Genomic DNA, 17,497 nt, shown 5'->3' on the forward strand with positions numbered 1-17,497 from the left:
GTTCTGCAACACTAGCTCAAGTGCGAAAAGTGGTTTTTAATGCCAGTACAAGTGTGTAAAGTGGTTTTGCAACACTAACACAAGTGCAAAAAGTGGTTTTCAATGCCAGCACAAGTGTGGAAAGTGGTTCTGCAACACTGACACAAGTGCAGAAAGTGGTTTTGAACGCCAGCAGAAGTGCGGAAAGTGGTTCTGCAACATTAACATAAGTGCAAAAAGTGGTATTCAATGCCAGCACAAGTGCGGAAAGTAGTTCTGCAACACCAACACAAGTGCGATAAGATGGTTTTCAACGCCGGTATGAGTGCGGAAAGTGGTTTTTGAAACAATAACACAAGTGCAAAAAGTGATTTTTCAACACCAACACAAGTGCGATAAGTGGTTTTCAACAATAGCACTAGTGCGGAAAGTGGTTTTTGCAACAATGACACAAGTGCGAAAAGTGGTTTTGCAACACCAGCACGAGTGCGGAAAGTGGTTTTCAACACCAACATTTATGCGTAAAGTGGTTTTCAATGCTTGCACTAGCATGAAAAGTGGTTTTCAACGCCAACATAAGTGTGGAAAATGGTTTTGCAACACCAAAACAAGTGCAAAAAGTAGTTTTGCAACACTAACACAAGTGCAAAAGTGGTTCTGCAACACTAGCAGAGTGCGGAAAGTGGTTTTCAACACTATAACGAGTGCGGAAAGTGGTTTTCAATGCCAGCACAAGTGTGGAAATTGGTTTTGCAACACTAAGACATATGCGAATTGTGGTTATCAACACGAGCGCAAGCGCGGAGGGTGGTTTTCAACAATATCATGAGTGCGGAGAGTGGTTTTCAAAACTAATACAAGTGTGGGAAGTGTTTTTCAACACGAGCACAAGTGCAAAAAGTGGTTTTGCAACACTAACACAAGTGCGAAAAGTGGTTTTCAACACCAACACTTGTGTGTAAAGTGGTTTTCAATGACAGCACGAGTGCTGAAAGTGGTTTTGCAACACTAACACAAGTGCAAAAAGTGGTTTTCAATGCCAGCACAAGTGCAAAAAGTGGTTCTGCAACACTAACACAAGTGCGAAAAGTGGTTTTGCAACATTAACACAAGTGCGAAAAGTGGTTTTCAATGCTAGCAAGAATGCGAAAAGTGGTTTTGCAATACTAACCCAAATGCAAAAAGTGGTTTTCAACACGAGCACGAGTGCAGAAAATGGTTTTCAACGCCGGCAGAAGTGTGGAAATTTGTTTTTGCAACACCAAGCCAAGTGCGAAAAGTGGTATTCAAATGCCAGCACAAGTGTGGAAAATAGTTCTGCAACACGAGCACAAGTGCGAAAGTGGTTTTGAACACTAACAGGTGCGCGAAAAGTGGTTTTCAACACAAGCATAAGAGCAAAAAGTGCTTTTCATCACTAACCCAAGTGCGAAAAGTGGTTTTCAACGCCAGCACAAGTGCGGAAAGTGGTTTTGCAACCCCAGCTCAAGTGCACAAAGTGGTTTTGAACACTAACAGGTGCACGAAAAGTGGTTTTCAACACCAGCAGAAGTGCGAAAAGTAGTTTTCAACGACAGCACAAGTGCGGAAAGTGGTTTTGCAATACCAGCACATGTGTGATAAGTGGTTATTAATGCCAGCACAAGTGTGGAAAGTGGTTTTGCTTAATTAACACCAGTGCAAAAAGTGGTTTTCAATGCCAGCACAAGTGCGAAAAGTGGTTTGGCAACACTAACACAAGTGAGACAAGTGGTTTTGAACACTAACAGGTGCGCGAAAAGTGGTTTTCAACACCAGCAGAAGTGCGAAAAGTGGTTTTCAACGAAAGCACAAGTGCGGAAAGTGCTTTTGCAATACCAGCACACGTGTGATAAGTGGTTATTAATGCCAGCACAAGAGTGGAAAGTGGTTGTGCTTAATTAACACCAGTGCAAAAAGTGGTTTTCAATGCCAGCACAAGTGCAGAAAATGGTTTTGCAACACTAACACAAGTGAGAAAAGTGGTTTTGCAACACTAAAACATGTGCGAAAAGTGGTTTTGCAACACTAAAACATGTGCGAAAAGTGGTTTTGCAACACTAACACAAGTGCGGAAAGTGGTTCTGCAACACTAACACAAGTGTCGAAAGTGGTTTTCAATGCCAGCACAAGTGCGGAAATTGGTTTTGCAACACTAAGACAAATGCGAATTGTGGTTTTCAACACGAGCACAAGCACGGAAAGTGGTTTTCAACACGAGCATGAGTGAGGAGAGTGGTTTTCAACATTAATACAAGTGCGTTAATTGGTTTTGCAACACAAGCAGAAGGGTAGAACGTGGTTTTCAACACGAGTGCAAGTGCGGGAAGTGGTTCTGCAACACTAACACAAGTGCGGAAAGTGGTTTTCAATGCCAGCACAAGTGTGGAAAGTGGTTCTGCAACACTAACTCAAATGCGGACAGTGGTTTTCACCGCCAGCACAAATGCCTAAAGTGGTTCTGCAACACAAGCTCAAGTGCAGAAAGTGGTATTCAACGCCAGCCCAAGTGTGGAACGTAGTTCTGCAACACTAGCTCAAGTGCGGAAAGTGGTTTTGCAACACTAACAATTTGCGATAAGTGGTTTTCAACGCCAGTATGAGTGCAGAAAGTGGTTTTTGCAACAATAACACAAGTGCGAAAAGTGGTTTTGCAACACTAACACAAGTTACCTCTTGTTGCACCATCTCCACTACCATCGACAGCACTTGATCGTGTCACCATCTGTATCTTCCTGCTGCCAATGTTTCTGAGCACACACTCAGTGTATGCTGCATCGTGCCCACACCTCCACACCAAGAGCAGCTCTCCTCCTGCATCAGCCCCTACACCCTCAAGTTGGCTGGGGATGGAAGCACATCATACGTCGCCCTCAACAGGAAATTTCCGACCTCCTTTATTCTCACCTCCCTCTCAACCACTATCCACAGCTCAAAGGAATACTGCTCTCCCCTCTGGGCCGGTGCTGCTGCCTCACACCTATCTCGTCTTTGCGCTGTTGAAACCAAAGCTTTCAGAATCATTAGAATCTCCCGCGATGAAGCTAACTCCGAGGGCCTTTCACTCACTGACCGCAGGCAGGTTGGTGGTCTTTCTGTCTTCTACCGACTCCTCTCCGGCCTTGCTACCCCAGCTCTCTTTGTGCTCTGCCCCTCATATACTCCTACAGGTCACACAAGATCTGCCAGCAACCCTCTTATGGTAAAAACTGCCAAAATCAAGACTCTCTGCTCACCTTCACTCCATCATTCCTCTTTTCTCCTGCCTCTGGAAGAAACTCCCTCACTCTCTTCAATCCCACTTCTCCCTCAAGGTCTTTAAAACAGCTGTGCACCACCATCTCTTATCTTCTCCCATCCAAAACCTTTATCTTTTCTACCCCCATTAATACACCCGAAATCCACCTCTTTCAATCTCCGACTTCATTCCTGGTCGTGTCAATTTTCTATTATACCGTGTATGCCTTCACCCTCCCCTCCCCCCCCCCCCCCCCACCCACCCCCTAGCCCTCCCCTCCCACAGATCTCCCGATGTCCCTGTTCTCTACTGTTCTGCTTGTATGCTTCCCTCTCTCTCCCCATCTTGTCTCCCACTCCCTTTATTATATGTTTTATGTGTCTGTTTATGTTTGTTTTTTGTGATTGATGTTAGCTCTTCCATGAGCCTCGATCTTGTATACATGAAAACAAAACATCTTCATCCTCTTTCACACATCGCCTTTCCCCATCGCTCATGCTTCATCCACCCCAAGCCATGCTTTCCGCGCTGTACCATCCCCACGACCTCCTCCATCTCATCCATCTCTGCTCTTGCATCCCACTTCCGACTTCCCTTCCTCTCTGGGAGAGCATTCCTTACCACTGCATCACTTGAATCCCACAACATCATGAACTCCAGCACCCTCACCACATTAAACTCCTCGGTTAATGATGTCAAGGGAAGTTTTCCACCCTAACCATAGAAATAAATGTTCGTCAAACAGCGTGGCGTTCCCAAACAGTCAGTATAAGGGATGTGGGAAACCTGTGTTAAAGGTTAAACCTGTACTTGTATTTCCTTGGAATTTACACATGGGGGCAAAAAAGATGGCCGCGGTAGGAGGGGCGTCGCTTAGACTCCTCCCTAACTCCCCCCCTCCCCGCCCACACAGGCTTAAAAGCTGAATAAATAATGATAATTGAGTAAGAAGAAGAAGCCTTGACGATGGCTCAGCCAGGTTTCCCCGAGGGTCCGACATTGTGTATCATTACGGGCGCGTCTCGTGGATTGGGCCGCGCTATCGCCTGTGAACTGCGGACCCTCATCTCGGGGTCTTCGCGCCTCCTGCTCGTGGCCCGTTCCGAGTCTGCTCTGCGCGACCTGAGTGCGCACCTGGACGCGGTCGCCGTCCCCGCGGACCTGAGTACGGCGGCGGGTCGGCAGGTGTTAGAAAGTGCTATACTCGACATCTCGCCCTCTCATTTCCATCATGTACTGCTCTTTAGCAACGCAGGTGAGCCTCTACACCTTTGAGTCTCTCTTTAACGAACATTCGACCAGGTGAGTCGTAAGTCCCAGTCCCAGTACACTGGTATACCTGCTATACAAGATTTGTTTATACCATCTACCACGTGAGTTATTAACCCCAAGAGTGATGAACGGAAACAACGCATTCAGGAAGCATTTGGCATCGTAACACATGGTATTTTGGTACATAACATGGTATTTTGGTACATAACATGGTATTTTGGTACATAATACATGGTATTTTGGTACATAACGTGGTATTTTGGTACATAACATGGTATTTTAATACATAACATGGTATTTTGGTACATAATACATGGTATTTTGGTACATAATACGTGGTATTTTGGTACATAATACGTGGTATTTTGGTACATAACATGGTATTTTGGTACATAACGTGGTATTTTGGTACATAACATGGTATTTTGGTACATAACATGGTATTTTGGTACATAACATGGTATTTTGGTACATAACATGGTATTTTGGTACATAACATGGTATTTTGGTACATAACATGGTATTTTGGTACATAACATGGTATTTTGGTACATAACATGGTATTTTGGTACATAACATGGTATTTTGGTACATAACATGGTATTTTGGTACATAACATGGTATTTTGGTACATAACATGGTATTTTGGTACATAACATGGTATTTTGGTACATAACATGGTATTTTGGTACATAACATGGTATTTTGGTACATAACATGGTATTTTGGTACATCATACATGGTATGTTGGTATATAACACGTTTTTTTTTGTATATAACATGGTATTTTGGTATATAATACATGGTATTTTGGTACATAACGTGGTATTTTGGTACATAACATGGTATTTTGGTACATAATACATGGTATGTTGGTATATAACACGTTTTTTTTTGTATATAACATGGTATTTTGGTATATAATACATGGTATTTTGGTACATAATACATGGTATTTTGGTACATAATACATGGTATTTTGGTACATTACATGGTATTTTGGTACATAACATGGTATTTTGGTACATAACATGGTATTTTGGTACATAACATGGTATTTTGGTACATAACATGGTATTTTGGTACATAACATGGTATTTTGGTACATAACATGGTATTTTGGTACATAACATGGTATTTTGGTACATAATACATGGTATGTTGGTATATAACACGTTTTTTTTTGTATATAACATGGTATTTTGGTATATAAAACATGGTATTTTGGTATATAAAACATGGTATTTTGGTACATAATACATGGTATTTTGGTACATAATACATGGTATTTTGGTACATAATACATGGTATTTTGGTACATAACGTGGTATTTTGGTATATAACACATGGTATTTTGGTATATAACACGGTATTTTGTGTCGGTTTGCACACCACATGTGGAGAAAAATTATCTTGTGCCATGACAATGGAGGACATCATACAGATGTACTCGATGTCTATGGTGGTATTGTAATTGTTGTATTACTGTAATATGTTATTCTTACTCCTGTTATTATGTATCATTGTTATTGGTGTAATGTTATTACTCCTGGGACTTTTGCCTTACCCTGGTAGATGGTATAAACAAATCTTGTATAAGCAGGTAAAACAGTGTCCTGGGACTTATGACTCCCCTGCACAATGACCTCCGTCTTGTGAACCCATAAAGTAGGAGTGCACCTTCCCAGACCTGTTGCCAGGACTTCGAAAGTGGGGGTGGGAGTTGGGGTGTAAACTGTTGACTATCCCCAGTCTCTCTCTCTGTCTCTCTGTCTGTCTCTGTCTCTCTCTCCATGAATGTATATAAATTGAACTTTGACATACCATGGCAAAGCAAAGTGAATCATTGAAAAGTCGTTTATCGTTATTATTGCGGTATGGCCATGAGATGTTATCATGTAGAGGTGATGCCTGTGTCTTTGCTGAATTGAAAGATTTTCTAAAACTACCCATGCAGCATTTTTGCAGCACGTAAAAATGCTGACTACAGTACCTTCAGAAAGTATTCACACCCCTTGACCTTTCTTTCGCATTTTTTTTTCTGTCAATGCCAGAATTTTTAAATGGATCAAATTAAGATTCTCTTTTTTTTGTCACTGATCTACACATAATACCCCATAATGTAAAAGTGGAATTTTTGCTTTAAATCTTTTTTACAATATAATAAAAATGAAAAGCTGAAATATCTTAAGTCAATAAGTATTCAACCCCTTTGCTACGACACCCCAAATTGAACTCAGGTGAATCCAATTTCCTTTGATCATCCTTGAAATGTCTACAACTTGATTGGAGTCCACCAGTGGCCAATTAAAATGATTGGCCATGATTTTGAAGGAAACATCTTTCTCTATAAGGTCCCACAGTTGACAGTGCATGTCAGAGCAGAAACTCTACCAGGAAGTCCAAGGAACTGTCTGTAGAACTCCAAGAAATAATTGTGAGGGAGGCATAGATCTGGGGAAGTGAATAAAACAATTTCTAGAATGTTGAAAGTTCCCAAGGACACAGTTGTTATATCCATCATTGGGAAATGGGGAAAAAAATGGAACTACCCAGACTCTTCCTGGAGGTGGCCGTCCTAATAAACTGAGAAACTGGGCAAGAAGGGCCTTGGTCAGGGACGAGACCAAGAGCCCAATGACCACTCTGACAGAACGAGAGTTTCTTGGCTTTGATGAGAGAACCTGCCAGAAGGACAACAGTCTCTGTCGCACTTCACAAAACTAGACTTTATGGGAGAGTTGCCAGACTGATGCCAGACTGATGCCAGATGGGCACATGACAGCATGCCTGGACTTTGTAAAAAGGCACGTGAACGACTCTAAGAACATGAGGCAAAAGATGCTGTGGTCTGATGAGTCGAAATTTGAACTCTTTGGCCGAAATGCGCTATATTTGGTGGAAATTGAGCAGTGCTCATCACCCATTTGAAGCCTGGTGGTGGCAGCATCATGCTATGGGGATGCTTTTCAGCAGCAGAGACTGGGAGACTTGTAAGGATAGAGGAAACAATGAATAGAGCCAAATACAGGCAAATCATTGAGGAGAACCTGCTGCAGAGTACAAAAGACCTTAGACTGTGGCAAAGATTTATGTTCCAACAGGACAATCACCCCAATCATCCATCCAAAGCAACACTGGAATGGCTTCAGGACAAGAACGTGAAAGTACTTGAGTGGCCCAGGCAAGCCCAGACTTGAATCCCATTGAGAATCTGTGGAAAGACTTGAAGATTGATGTTCACTGATGCTCCACATCCAACTTAAGAGTTTGAGCAAATGTGCAAGGAAGAACGAGAGAAACTCCCCAAATCTAGATGTGCAAAACTGATACAGACATACCCAAGAAAACTCGAAGCTGTAATCGCTGTCAAAGACGCTTCTACAAAGAATTGACTTAGGGGGTTTAATACTTATGTAAATTAGATGTTTCTGTATTTCATTTTTACTTATTCTGTAACATTTTCTGAAATAAATTCTACTTTGACATTATGGGGTATTATGTGTAGATCAGTGGAAAAAAAATTCAATATAAGGACGAAAAAAATATATTGCTGGTCTCTGGTCAGACCAAAGTTCCAGAATTGATGCGGCGATGCGGTTTTTTTTTCTTGGTTTTTTTTTTAAAGCATGTATTGCACATATAAAGGTGTTGTTTTTTGTGTCCTCATGCCTTGCGGTCATCCTCATCTACCGTGGCGCCGTCTGGAGAGAAATTAAAGATGGGCAATGGGACAGGTCGGCCTTTTTGTAAATAATGAACACAAGCTTAATAAGTTATTTTAAAATGTATTTATTCTGAAAATCATTGAGTTCTTCAAGCATATTATAGATTGCCATTTCGTTCTCGAGATCGCCTCGAAGCAGGGTCGGTGTCATGGGAGGGCATTCGAGGGCCATGCCCCCCCCCCCCAAATGAACTATTGTACCCCCCCCCCTCCCCCATCCCCAGGCCAAGCCTTTGGTGCCAAACTTTGCCAGCCTTGGTTTTCATGATTATTACGCAAAATGTTGAATGATTTTTGGGTCTGTCTGCTTTTTAAGAGTGGAGTATACAGTCTATTTCAAATGATGTACTAATGACGTGCACAGTGCAGTGTGTGTGAGAGAGGGAGAGAGCGACAGAGAGAAAGAGAAAGACGTGGCTTGCACGTAGGTTGTGTGTGTGTGTGTGTGTGTGTGTGTGTGTGTGTGTGTGTGTGTGTGTGTGTGTGTGTGTGTGTGTGTGTGTGTGTGTGTGTGTGTGTGTGTGTGTGTGTGTCTTTGCAGCATGTTTTTAAATTCGAACTGGGTTGGTTTGTTGGTTGTTGATGGCAAACTCTTATTATCAAGCATTTACATCATAGATGTTCATAGAGTTCTCGAACGGCAGTTTGTGCCCCCCCTCCCCCCACGGTTACCCTAATGCCCCCCGATTCGATTTGTTCTGACGCCGAGTCTGCCTCGAAGTATCATCAAACATTCGAATGCGTCGATCGCGTCAACACTGCACATGCGCAAGTGGTCTAACAGGCCGATGGTCTCCCACGATCTCTTCTCCCAGTCCACCAGATTATCACAGACACCGACCAATTCATGACAAACGAGGTAGGATCCAGGCCTAACTAACGATACCACCCGCAGCTCTCTAGGCCTTCTGGTTGCTTCACACGAACCCGACAAAGAACTTCTTCGTTTTAATAAATGACAATATCCAGCCGATTGGATTCATGACGGCACGGCACACAAAACTACTCATATCTTTGGAGAACCGTGCGCGAACGTCGATACCAATGGCGACCCTCACAGACCCGTATTTCCCGGGATAGCGCGCCGGCCCGGCAACAACAGGCGCGCGATGTTGTAGGTACCGCTGGAAATTTGAAAAAAAAGAATTGTTGACGCGCAGGGTCAAAATCGATGCGCGCGCTGACCAGAGACCGGAAATATATTTTTCTCGGCCTAATCCATTTTAAATTCAGGTCATAACAGCAAAATGTGGTAAAGTAAAGGGGTGTGAATACTTTCTGAAGACTCTGTACATGAGTGCGCAAAAGGCTACCCCTATGGGCTGGAACCCCGCTTCACAATGTTCACTCCTGGATGCTGTGAAATCTAAACCTCTCATCGTCATTATCATCCTCTCCCAAAACAGCAACAGGGACTGTTGTTCACAACGCAGACAGATTTGTGTCCTTTTCTTGACTTGCTCCTCATGCTTGTTTTAACCATCCACCCCCTAATCCTTCAGGATGCATCATTTCTTCCAATAATGCTGTCCTTGCTAACATATCAACACCCATGGTAACTGTTCACCTTAAATACTTTACTCCTGTTTTCAAAGACAGGGTCAAGATCAATAACTAATATCTCCATTGGCTGAGCTTGTGGTACTTGCCATTCTGCCAGTGGAATCGTACTAAATAGGGGTGGCTTCTTCCTTTCAGAGCCATTCCACAAATTGGCCTGCTCTTGTACATTGGGAAAGGTTTTTGTCGTCTCTCACCTCGAGCACATATCACACCCATGGTTTCTTGACAAAGTAACACCCATGGTTTATCGAATATGTTGACATTACTCTTCATTTGGCGTTTTACTGCATTGGTATGACTTGTGGTCTGCATTCATTTTTCAGGTTCACTTGGCGACGTGTCAAAATTTGTAGCTGACCTCAGTAACCCCGGAGAGATCGAAAGCTTCCTCTCTTTCAACGTGGTCACCCCAGCTTGGCTGTCTGGGTTGATACTGCGCCACTTTCCTCCAAAACCCGACTTGCGGCGAACACTCGTCAACATTAGTTCACTGTGTGCAAAGGAGCCCTTTCCGTCATGGTCATTGTACTGCACTGCAAAAGCCGCTAACGACATGTTGTTTCGTGTGATCGCTGCTGAGAATCCCGACGTGCGGGTTCTAAATTATGCACCAGGTCAGTATAGATGTTACTTTGCATGTTTTTCTTTCTGAAAAAAACTTACTTCCGATGAACTGTGAACTTCAGAAGCTTCAGAAGCTTCAAACTTCAGCTTCAGAAGGGTTTTTCTTCTGGAAAAAAGTGTTTTTGTACACCGCCCCTCCCCTATCTCTAGGCGCTCGACGACGTCGTCACCAGTTGCCAAACTGGAGAACTCAGTTTTCACTCCGTTTGTTTGTTTTCTTGTTTGTCCGGGCGATATCTCGGGCACCTTTTGAGCTGGGAAGCCAATATTTGGACATCACAATGACCAAGTGATTTGGGTATGAAGGCTATTTTTCATTTATTGATTAATCAATCGATTAATTATTTAATTTTTCAATTAATTACTTAATTAATTTTCAAAAAGTTAGATTCAAATGAAAGTCGTGGTTTAGGTATGCTATTAGCCAATTCATTAAGAAATTAATTATTTTGTGATTATTATTTACTTATTTTAAATTTAATTACCCAAATAATCAATTATTGTGCACCGCTCCCTCCTAATTCCGTGTCGATGTGCTGCACGGTGGCATCATGGCGCCCAGCAATGATGCGTGCTGGAGGGTATGTTATTTGTTTGCCATGGGGGCGGTGCACTTTGAATGTAGCTCTACTTAGTCTAGTAGGAAGACTAGGTCCCCCTGCACCCCCCGGAGATATACTTCTAATCAGTGTTTCTAGATTGGAAAAAATGTGTAGAAAATGACTAGCTATGGCCCCAAGCTGAAAAAATGTCCCACATACCATTTTTATGCAAATTACTGCTGCAAATTTTATGCAAAATTATGCAAATTTTATGCAAATTTTTGATGAGGAGTAGAGTTGAGGGGTCTTTGAGGGCTTCATCGAGGTGCTCTCGGTTGCAAGACTGGGTCATTCTGAGAAGCACAGCAGGGTCAGAGATCATGATGTTCTCCTCCTCAGTGAATCTCTCCATCAACAGCCTCTCCATTGCCTCACACACTGTTTTGAGGCAAAAGAGGGACTTTGCGTAGGCCTTTCCACTGAGAACACCTTTGAGAGATCCACTTGTTACTAGTTGTGCCTCAAAGAGAATCTCTGCATATCCAGAACCACGCATCTTGTGTCCAGTGAGCATCCCGATGTAGTTCATGGATGTGTGGAAGGGTCCAATCGTTACTACATGACTAGCAAATTCATTTGGCCAGCGCCAGATGATGGGAAGGGCTTTCATGCAGACACCCAGATCAAATGTATTCAGGACCCATCTCTGACCCACCTCAGCAGTTGCTGCCTCGGAACGCTTCAGTAGCTCACGAACAACTGCGTTGTCTGTGATCGGTTGGTGGATAGGCGTGCAGTAGTCGACTGTTGATTTGCTGGGTGGGGGAGAACCAGTTGCAGAGGTGAAACCCCCTAGCCCAGGCACAGGCTGCAGGCCATTGCCATGCCATGCAGGCACCAGGCACAGACCGATCACAGACAACGCAGTTGTTCGTGAGCTACTGAAGCGTTCCGAGGCAGCAACTGCTGAGGTGGGTCAGAGATGGGTCCTGAATACATTTGATCTGGGTGTCTGCATGAAAGCCCTTCCCATCATCTGGCGCTGGCCAAATGAATTTGCTAGTCATGTAGTAACGATTGGACCCTTCCACACATCCATGAACTACATCGGGATGCTCACTGGACACAAGATGCGTGGTTCTGGATATGCAGAGATTCTCTTTGAGGCACAACTAGTAACAAGTGGATCTCTCAAAGGTGTTCTCAGTGGAAAGGCCTACGCAAAGTCCCTCTTTTGCCTCAAAACAGTGTGTGAGGCAATGGAGAGGCTGTTGATGGAGAGATTCACTGAGGAGGAGAACATCATGATCTCTGACCCTGCTGTGCTTCTCAGAATGACCCAGTCTTGCAACCGAGAGCACCTCGATGAAGCCCTCAAAGACCCCTCAACTCTACTCCTCATCAAAAATTTGCATAAAATTTGCATAATTTTGCATAAAATTTGCAGCAGTAATTTGCATAAAAATGGTATGTGGGACATTTTTTCAGCTTGGGGCCATAGCTAGTCATTTTCTACACATTTTTTCCAATCTAGAAACACTGATTAGAAGTATATCTCCGGGGGGTGCAGGGGGACCTAGTCTTCCTACTAGACTAACTTGTTTTCCTATTTTTTAGCTCACCTGGAACATGGTTCCGGGGAGCTTATTCGATGGCGCGTCATCCGTCCATCAGTTTGTAAACACTTGCAACTTCTTCTCCGAAACTGCTCATGAGATTGTGACCAAACTTGGCACAAATGATATTTGTTTTGTTGCAACTCAAGTTTGTTCACGGCATGAAATAGAATCGGGGGTAAGGGGGTCTACCGGGGTCAAAATGGATCCAGGTTTGACCCCCCAAAATAGGAACTTGCTTTCTTCTCAGACACTACACACGGTTTTGATGAAACTTCAGCACAACCTTCATCACCTATGATGTGCCAATGTTTGTTCACAGCATTAGAAAAATGGGGATGTAAGGGGGTCTACGGGAGGGGGCATGCCCCCCACAAAATATGTATTTTTTTGTTTGTTTGTTTTAAGTCTTATGATTATGTTAGTATGATTCTACATGCTGCCCTGTCTCCTAGCAACCATTGGAATTGTTTTAAAATACTTTGTCAGTGTAGTATACTGTTTTGTTCTACTAGGTGGGCACCCAGGGGTATTGCCCCTATTTTTAGCTCACCTGGAATAAAGTTCAGACGTGCTTATGCGATGGCGCGTTGTTCATCCGTAAACACTTGAAACTTCTTCTCCGAAACCGCTGATGTGATTGCGACCAAATTTAGCACAAATGATACTTGTTGTGTTGTGACTAAAGTTTGTTCGCGGCATTAAAAATATCGCGGTTTAAGGGGGTTTACCGGGGTCAAAGTGGATTCAGGTTTGACCCCCCAAAATAGGAATTTGCTTTTTCCTCAAACTTCACACGCAATTTCGATGAAACTTCACCACAACCTTAATCCCCCATGACGTACCAATGTTTTTTCAAGGCATTAGAAAAATTGGTGTCTTCAGAGGTATACGAGGTTGGGGGAGAGGGGTTTTCCCCCCAAAATAGGTATTTTTTTCTTTGTTAAAGTCTTATGATTATGTTAGTTTGATTATACATGCTGCCCTGTCTTCTAGCGACCATTGAGATTGGTTTAAAACACCTCCAGTCAGTGTAGTATACTGCGTTATTCTACCAGGTGAGCGCCGGGGGCATTGCCCCTATATTTTAATACCAAGCCGAGGCTCGTGGATTTACTTGTCCTATTTTCAATTTGTGAGTGGTTATTTTGGTCTCAAATAATTTTCGTGATCAATGGAAAAATTCTTCAAAAAATAATGCAAACAACAGAGATTTCTTCCGAACACATCGACTAGTTTTCCCCACAAAAATATTTCCAATATTCAGGCTCGTTGAGGAGTGAGGTGATGCAGGTAATGAGGGCAAGAACTCCTCTTATACTTTGAAAATGAGAATCTCTTGTTCACGTAATGTTGCTTTTCAAATCTTATCCTTTATGTCCCCCACCCCTCCAACAAGATCTGATATGGGGGACATTTTCCGACCGACTGACCGACCGATCATCCATCCGGGACCGTCCATGTATTTTTGTGTACGCGACATTTCAAAACAATTTAACATTGCGCTTTCATATTGCACATATCTATTCCTCACGGCATTATCTCATTTGTTACTTTTTTCCCGCCTGTGGAATCAACTTTCACATCCTCTTCAATCCCATTCTTCCCTCCAGCTCTTCAAGAAAGCTGTTCGCCACCATCTTTGATTGTCCCCAGTCCAAAACGATGATAATTTCTACCCTCGTTAACCCCACCCAAATCCCTCCTTAATTTTCCAGTTTTTCCTCCTTGGAGTTTCCTTCTCCATGTATGCGTGCGTGTCTTGCATCCTGTTACGTTCTGATCCGTCCAGTGTACTAGCTCTTCCATGATCCTCGACTATGTATACAAAAAAACCCAAATCTCAACCTGATTCGATCAGTGAGCTGAATTATGTTGCCATGGCAACCATCTCGTTAATTTGGCTTCTGCACGGGTATTTCAAAACCATTCAATGTCGGGCTTCCATGTACACACATATTCATGTTACACAAATGCGCCCAAAAGGCCGGGGACTTGGAGTATCAGCTCCTATGAAGTCGCCCGAGGCATTGTGTTTTCGGTTGTCCATCCGTCCGGCTGTCTGACGGTCCGTGCGTACGTCCACCTGTCCCTCCATGATACGTTTTCGTTACCTTGATAACTTGAGATCAGCTGAAGGGATCGAAGTAAAACTTTGTACTCGTATGTAAAACGATGCCAAGATGAACTGATTAGATTTTGGGGTCAAGATGTCAAAGGTCAGAGGTCCCGTTAAGTAAGAATTTTGATACTGAACTAACTTGTGAACCAGTGAAGGGATTTTCACCAAACGTGGTATATGTATATATTATGATGCAAAGATGAACCGATTCGATTTTGGGGTCAAGAGGTCAAAGGTCATCAGGTCAAAATGTGATACTTGAGAACAGCTGAATTAATTTAAAACAAACTTGGTACAAGTATGTATAATGATGTAATAATGTGGGCGGAGGAATATCTGTCGACGACGCAATGGTGGAGAGTGTCGTTCTAGTTTTTTTTCTTCTTTAGTTAAAGTCTAACCTTAACGCAAAACAAATTGAGGGTATGTGCTCATATTTGATTAAGTGCCTAATGCCATTCTGCAGTTAATTGTAAACCCATCTTGAGAATATTTGGTTTGGTTATTTGGGTTTTAAAATATTCTGTCTTTCAGGCCCTTTGGACACCAACATGCAGTTTCAGGCACGAACGCAGACTGGTGACTTGGCCCTGCGCTGCCTGTTTTTGGAGAAGAGCAAGCAAGGAGAACTCGTTCGTTGTGATACCTCCGCACACACTCTTCTTCAGTTGATTGCACTCGACGAGTTTCAGTCTGGTTCCCATATAGATTTCTATGATCTGAAAGTTTGATCGTAGCCGACATCGACCAACTTCACATGCCCCTTTTAAACAACAAAACCCTTTTACCATAGCTTCCTTTTTTTTCTTTTTCTTTTTACAGGATATAAGGCGCGTAGTGTAGCTGCCACACACACACATATAAATTAATGCACGAGACACAACACAAGTCTATTCGATTAGACAAACAGCCACTCTGCTTGGGGGAAGTGCCGTCACTTAACAGGGCACCCAGGGTACCAGGGACACTTCCTAGGGAGGTATTTCCTCCTCCCCATGGATGACAACCTATGGGGATTGTTATTGCTCCTATACATTTAAATGTTGAACATCAAGCACTGATGCAGCTCTCCCACATCTCCCAGGCACATTGAACAAAGTTTCCATTTCTTAGACTATTGTATCTTGTTCCAATATCGTTTTGGTCACCCTGACATGTGTTAAATTACTGAATTCACTACTATATTTCTAACACATGTAACGCAGAATTCAGACCTCAGCACAACATGGGAGTGTGGTCCTGTCGTTCTTTATTCCAGCTTGAAACACAAAAACAAACCCAAAAATAATTGTTGTTTTCATGTGTTGTTATGCATTATGTTTTCCACTCTGTCAAAGCGCCTTTGGGCTTCTGGAAAAGCGCTATACAAAATAAATGAATTATTATTATTATTATTAAAAATACCAACGTTAACATTACAACCATATGCTGTGCATTCGGCAAGCATGTCATCAAAAATGGACTGCTCCAAGTTGAGGGGGGAATGAACTGGTGCTATAATTGGCTTAATGTAGCAGTAAAAACTGCACTGTCACACACACATACACACACACACACACACACATGTATCTGATTTTCTAACTTTGGTTTCTCCCTCCCCCTGCAGTTACTAATTTTGTGATTTCAACACAAGCAAAAGTTCCCGTCCCCAGTGATGGGAAAAGTTAATCTATCAATTTAGATTCTTTCATGGACTTTCGAAAGTTTAAATTTTTTTTTTTTTTTTTTTTTTTTGTATTTGGGGGGGCAGAGCCCAGAGAGAGCTGGGGGAGCAAGGCCGGAGAGGAGTCGGTAGAAGACGGAAAGACCACCAACCTGCCTGCGGTGAGTAAGTGAAAGGCCCCCAGAGATAGCGTCATCGTGGGAGATTCCAATGATTCTGAACACTTTGGTTTCAACAGCGTGAAGACGAGCTAGGTGTGAGGCAGGAGCACCAGCCCAGAGGGGAGAGCAGTATTCCATTGAGCTGCGGATGAAAGCCTTGTAAGTGGTGAGGAGCTCAGGTGTGCCAAGGAAGGACTTTGCACGACGGAGGCGACTGGCTTTGGAGGCCAGCTTGGAAATGTGGTTTTCCCAGGAAAGATCATGGCAGATAGTGAGACCCAAAAGCTTGAGTGACAAGTTAATTGTTTAGCATTCTTGGTTTCCCTGAGAGCCACCGCTCTGAGCTACTTGTACCACTCACTGCCAAATGGTGGTACAACATCGGGCGACAGAAGTCGGATTTGGCTAAAAAGAGAGCAAAATATAGATGTTAAAATTGTGTGTTACAACATGAAAATGTGTATCAAATCTACTTTGACCCAGATGTTCATGTTGATTTTTAAAGATTACTGGAAGAGATAATAAAATGCCTTTACATACTGCAGCAAGAAAAGTGAAATGAAAATGCAAAATAACCAACCAGCAGCTTTTCAAACGAAGCACGGGAAGCGGCCGAAACACGGGAAGCGGCTGTCGTAAACGTGAGACAGACGAACGCACGAGCAAACACCATTGTTCGCAATATTATTATAGAGATGCAATAAATATCCGTGAATGAGACATGTTAGGTTCGTACCATTTCATGTTATTACAAGCTAGGAGCGGCAGTGGATCTCACACATATCCAGTGCATTCAGAAAGTATTCAGACCCCTTCACTTTTTTCACATTTTGTTATGTTGCAGCCTCATGCTGAAATCGTTTAAATTCATTTTTTCCCTTTTGGGAGCTGTGCTCGCACGATAAAATCGGACAAAATGGACGACGCCAGGAATTAAGTTTCTCTGAGCTATTTATTCCCAGCTCACTCAAA

General features: G+C 43.0%; 1 protein-coding gene across 2 annotated transcripts; it reads left to right on the forward strand.

Moving 5' to 3' along the window:
* The first annotated feature begins 4,142 nt into the window (after positions 1–4,142).
* SPR (sepiapterin reductase) lies at positions 4,143–17,069 on the forward strand. Of its 2 annotated transcripts, XM_078767834.1 has the most exons (4): positions 4,143–4,490; positions 10,121–10,411; positions 15,236–15,333; positions 16,452–17,069. In XM_078767834.1, the coding sequence occupies exons 1-4, from the start codon at positions 4,202–4,204 to the stop codon at positions 16,494–16,496; spliced, it is 723 nt and encodes a 240-aa protein (XP_078623960.1). In that variant the 5' UTR covers positions 4,143–4,201; the 3' UTR covers positions 16,497–17,069. The 2 variants fall into 2 exon arrangements, with proteins under 2 accessions (XP_078623960.1, XP_067955322.1); XM_068099221.2 differs by lacking the exon at positions 16,452–17,069 and having other exon boundaries at positions 15,236–15,930.
* Positions 17,070–17,497: the final 428 nt, after the last annotated feature.

The sequence above is a fragment of the Myxine glutinosa genome, chromosome 13 (assembly GCF_964187855.1).
Source record: "Myxine glutinosa chromosome 13, kmMyxGlut1.1, whole genome shotgun sequence".
Lineage (NCBI taxonomy): Eukaryota > Metazoa > Chordata > Myxini > Myxiniformes > Myxinidae > Myxine > Myxine glutinosa.

Coding starts and splice junctions, on each gene's coding strand:
- SPR (XM_068099221.2), top strand. CDS start 4,202: ATGGCTCAGCCAGGTTTCCCCGAGGGTCCGACATTGTGTATCATTACG. Junction 4,491..10,120: donor ACTGCTCTTTAGCAACGCAG/GTGAGCCTCTAC, acceptor TTCATTTTTCAG/GTTCACTTGGCGACGTGTCA. Junction 10,412..15,235: donor GGTTCTAAATTATGCACCAG/GTCAGTATAGAT, acceptor TCTGTCTTTCAG/GCCCTTTGGACACCAACATG.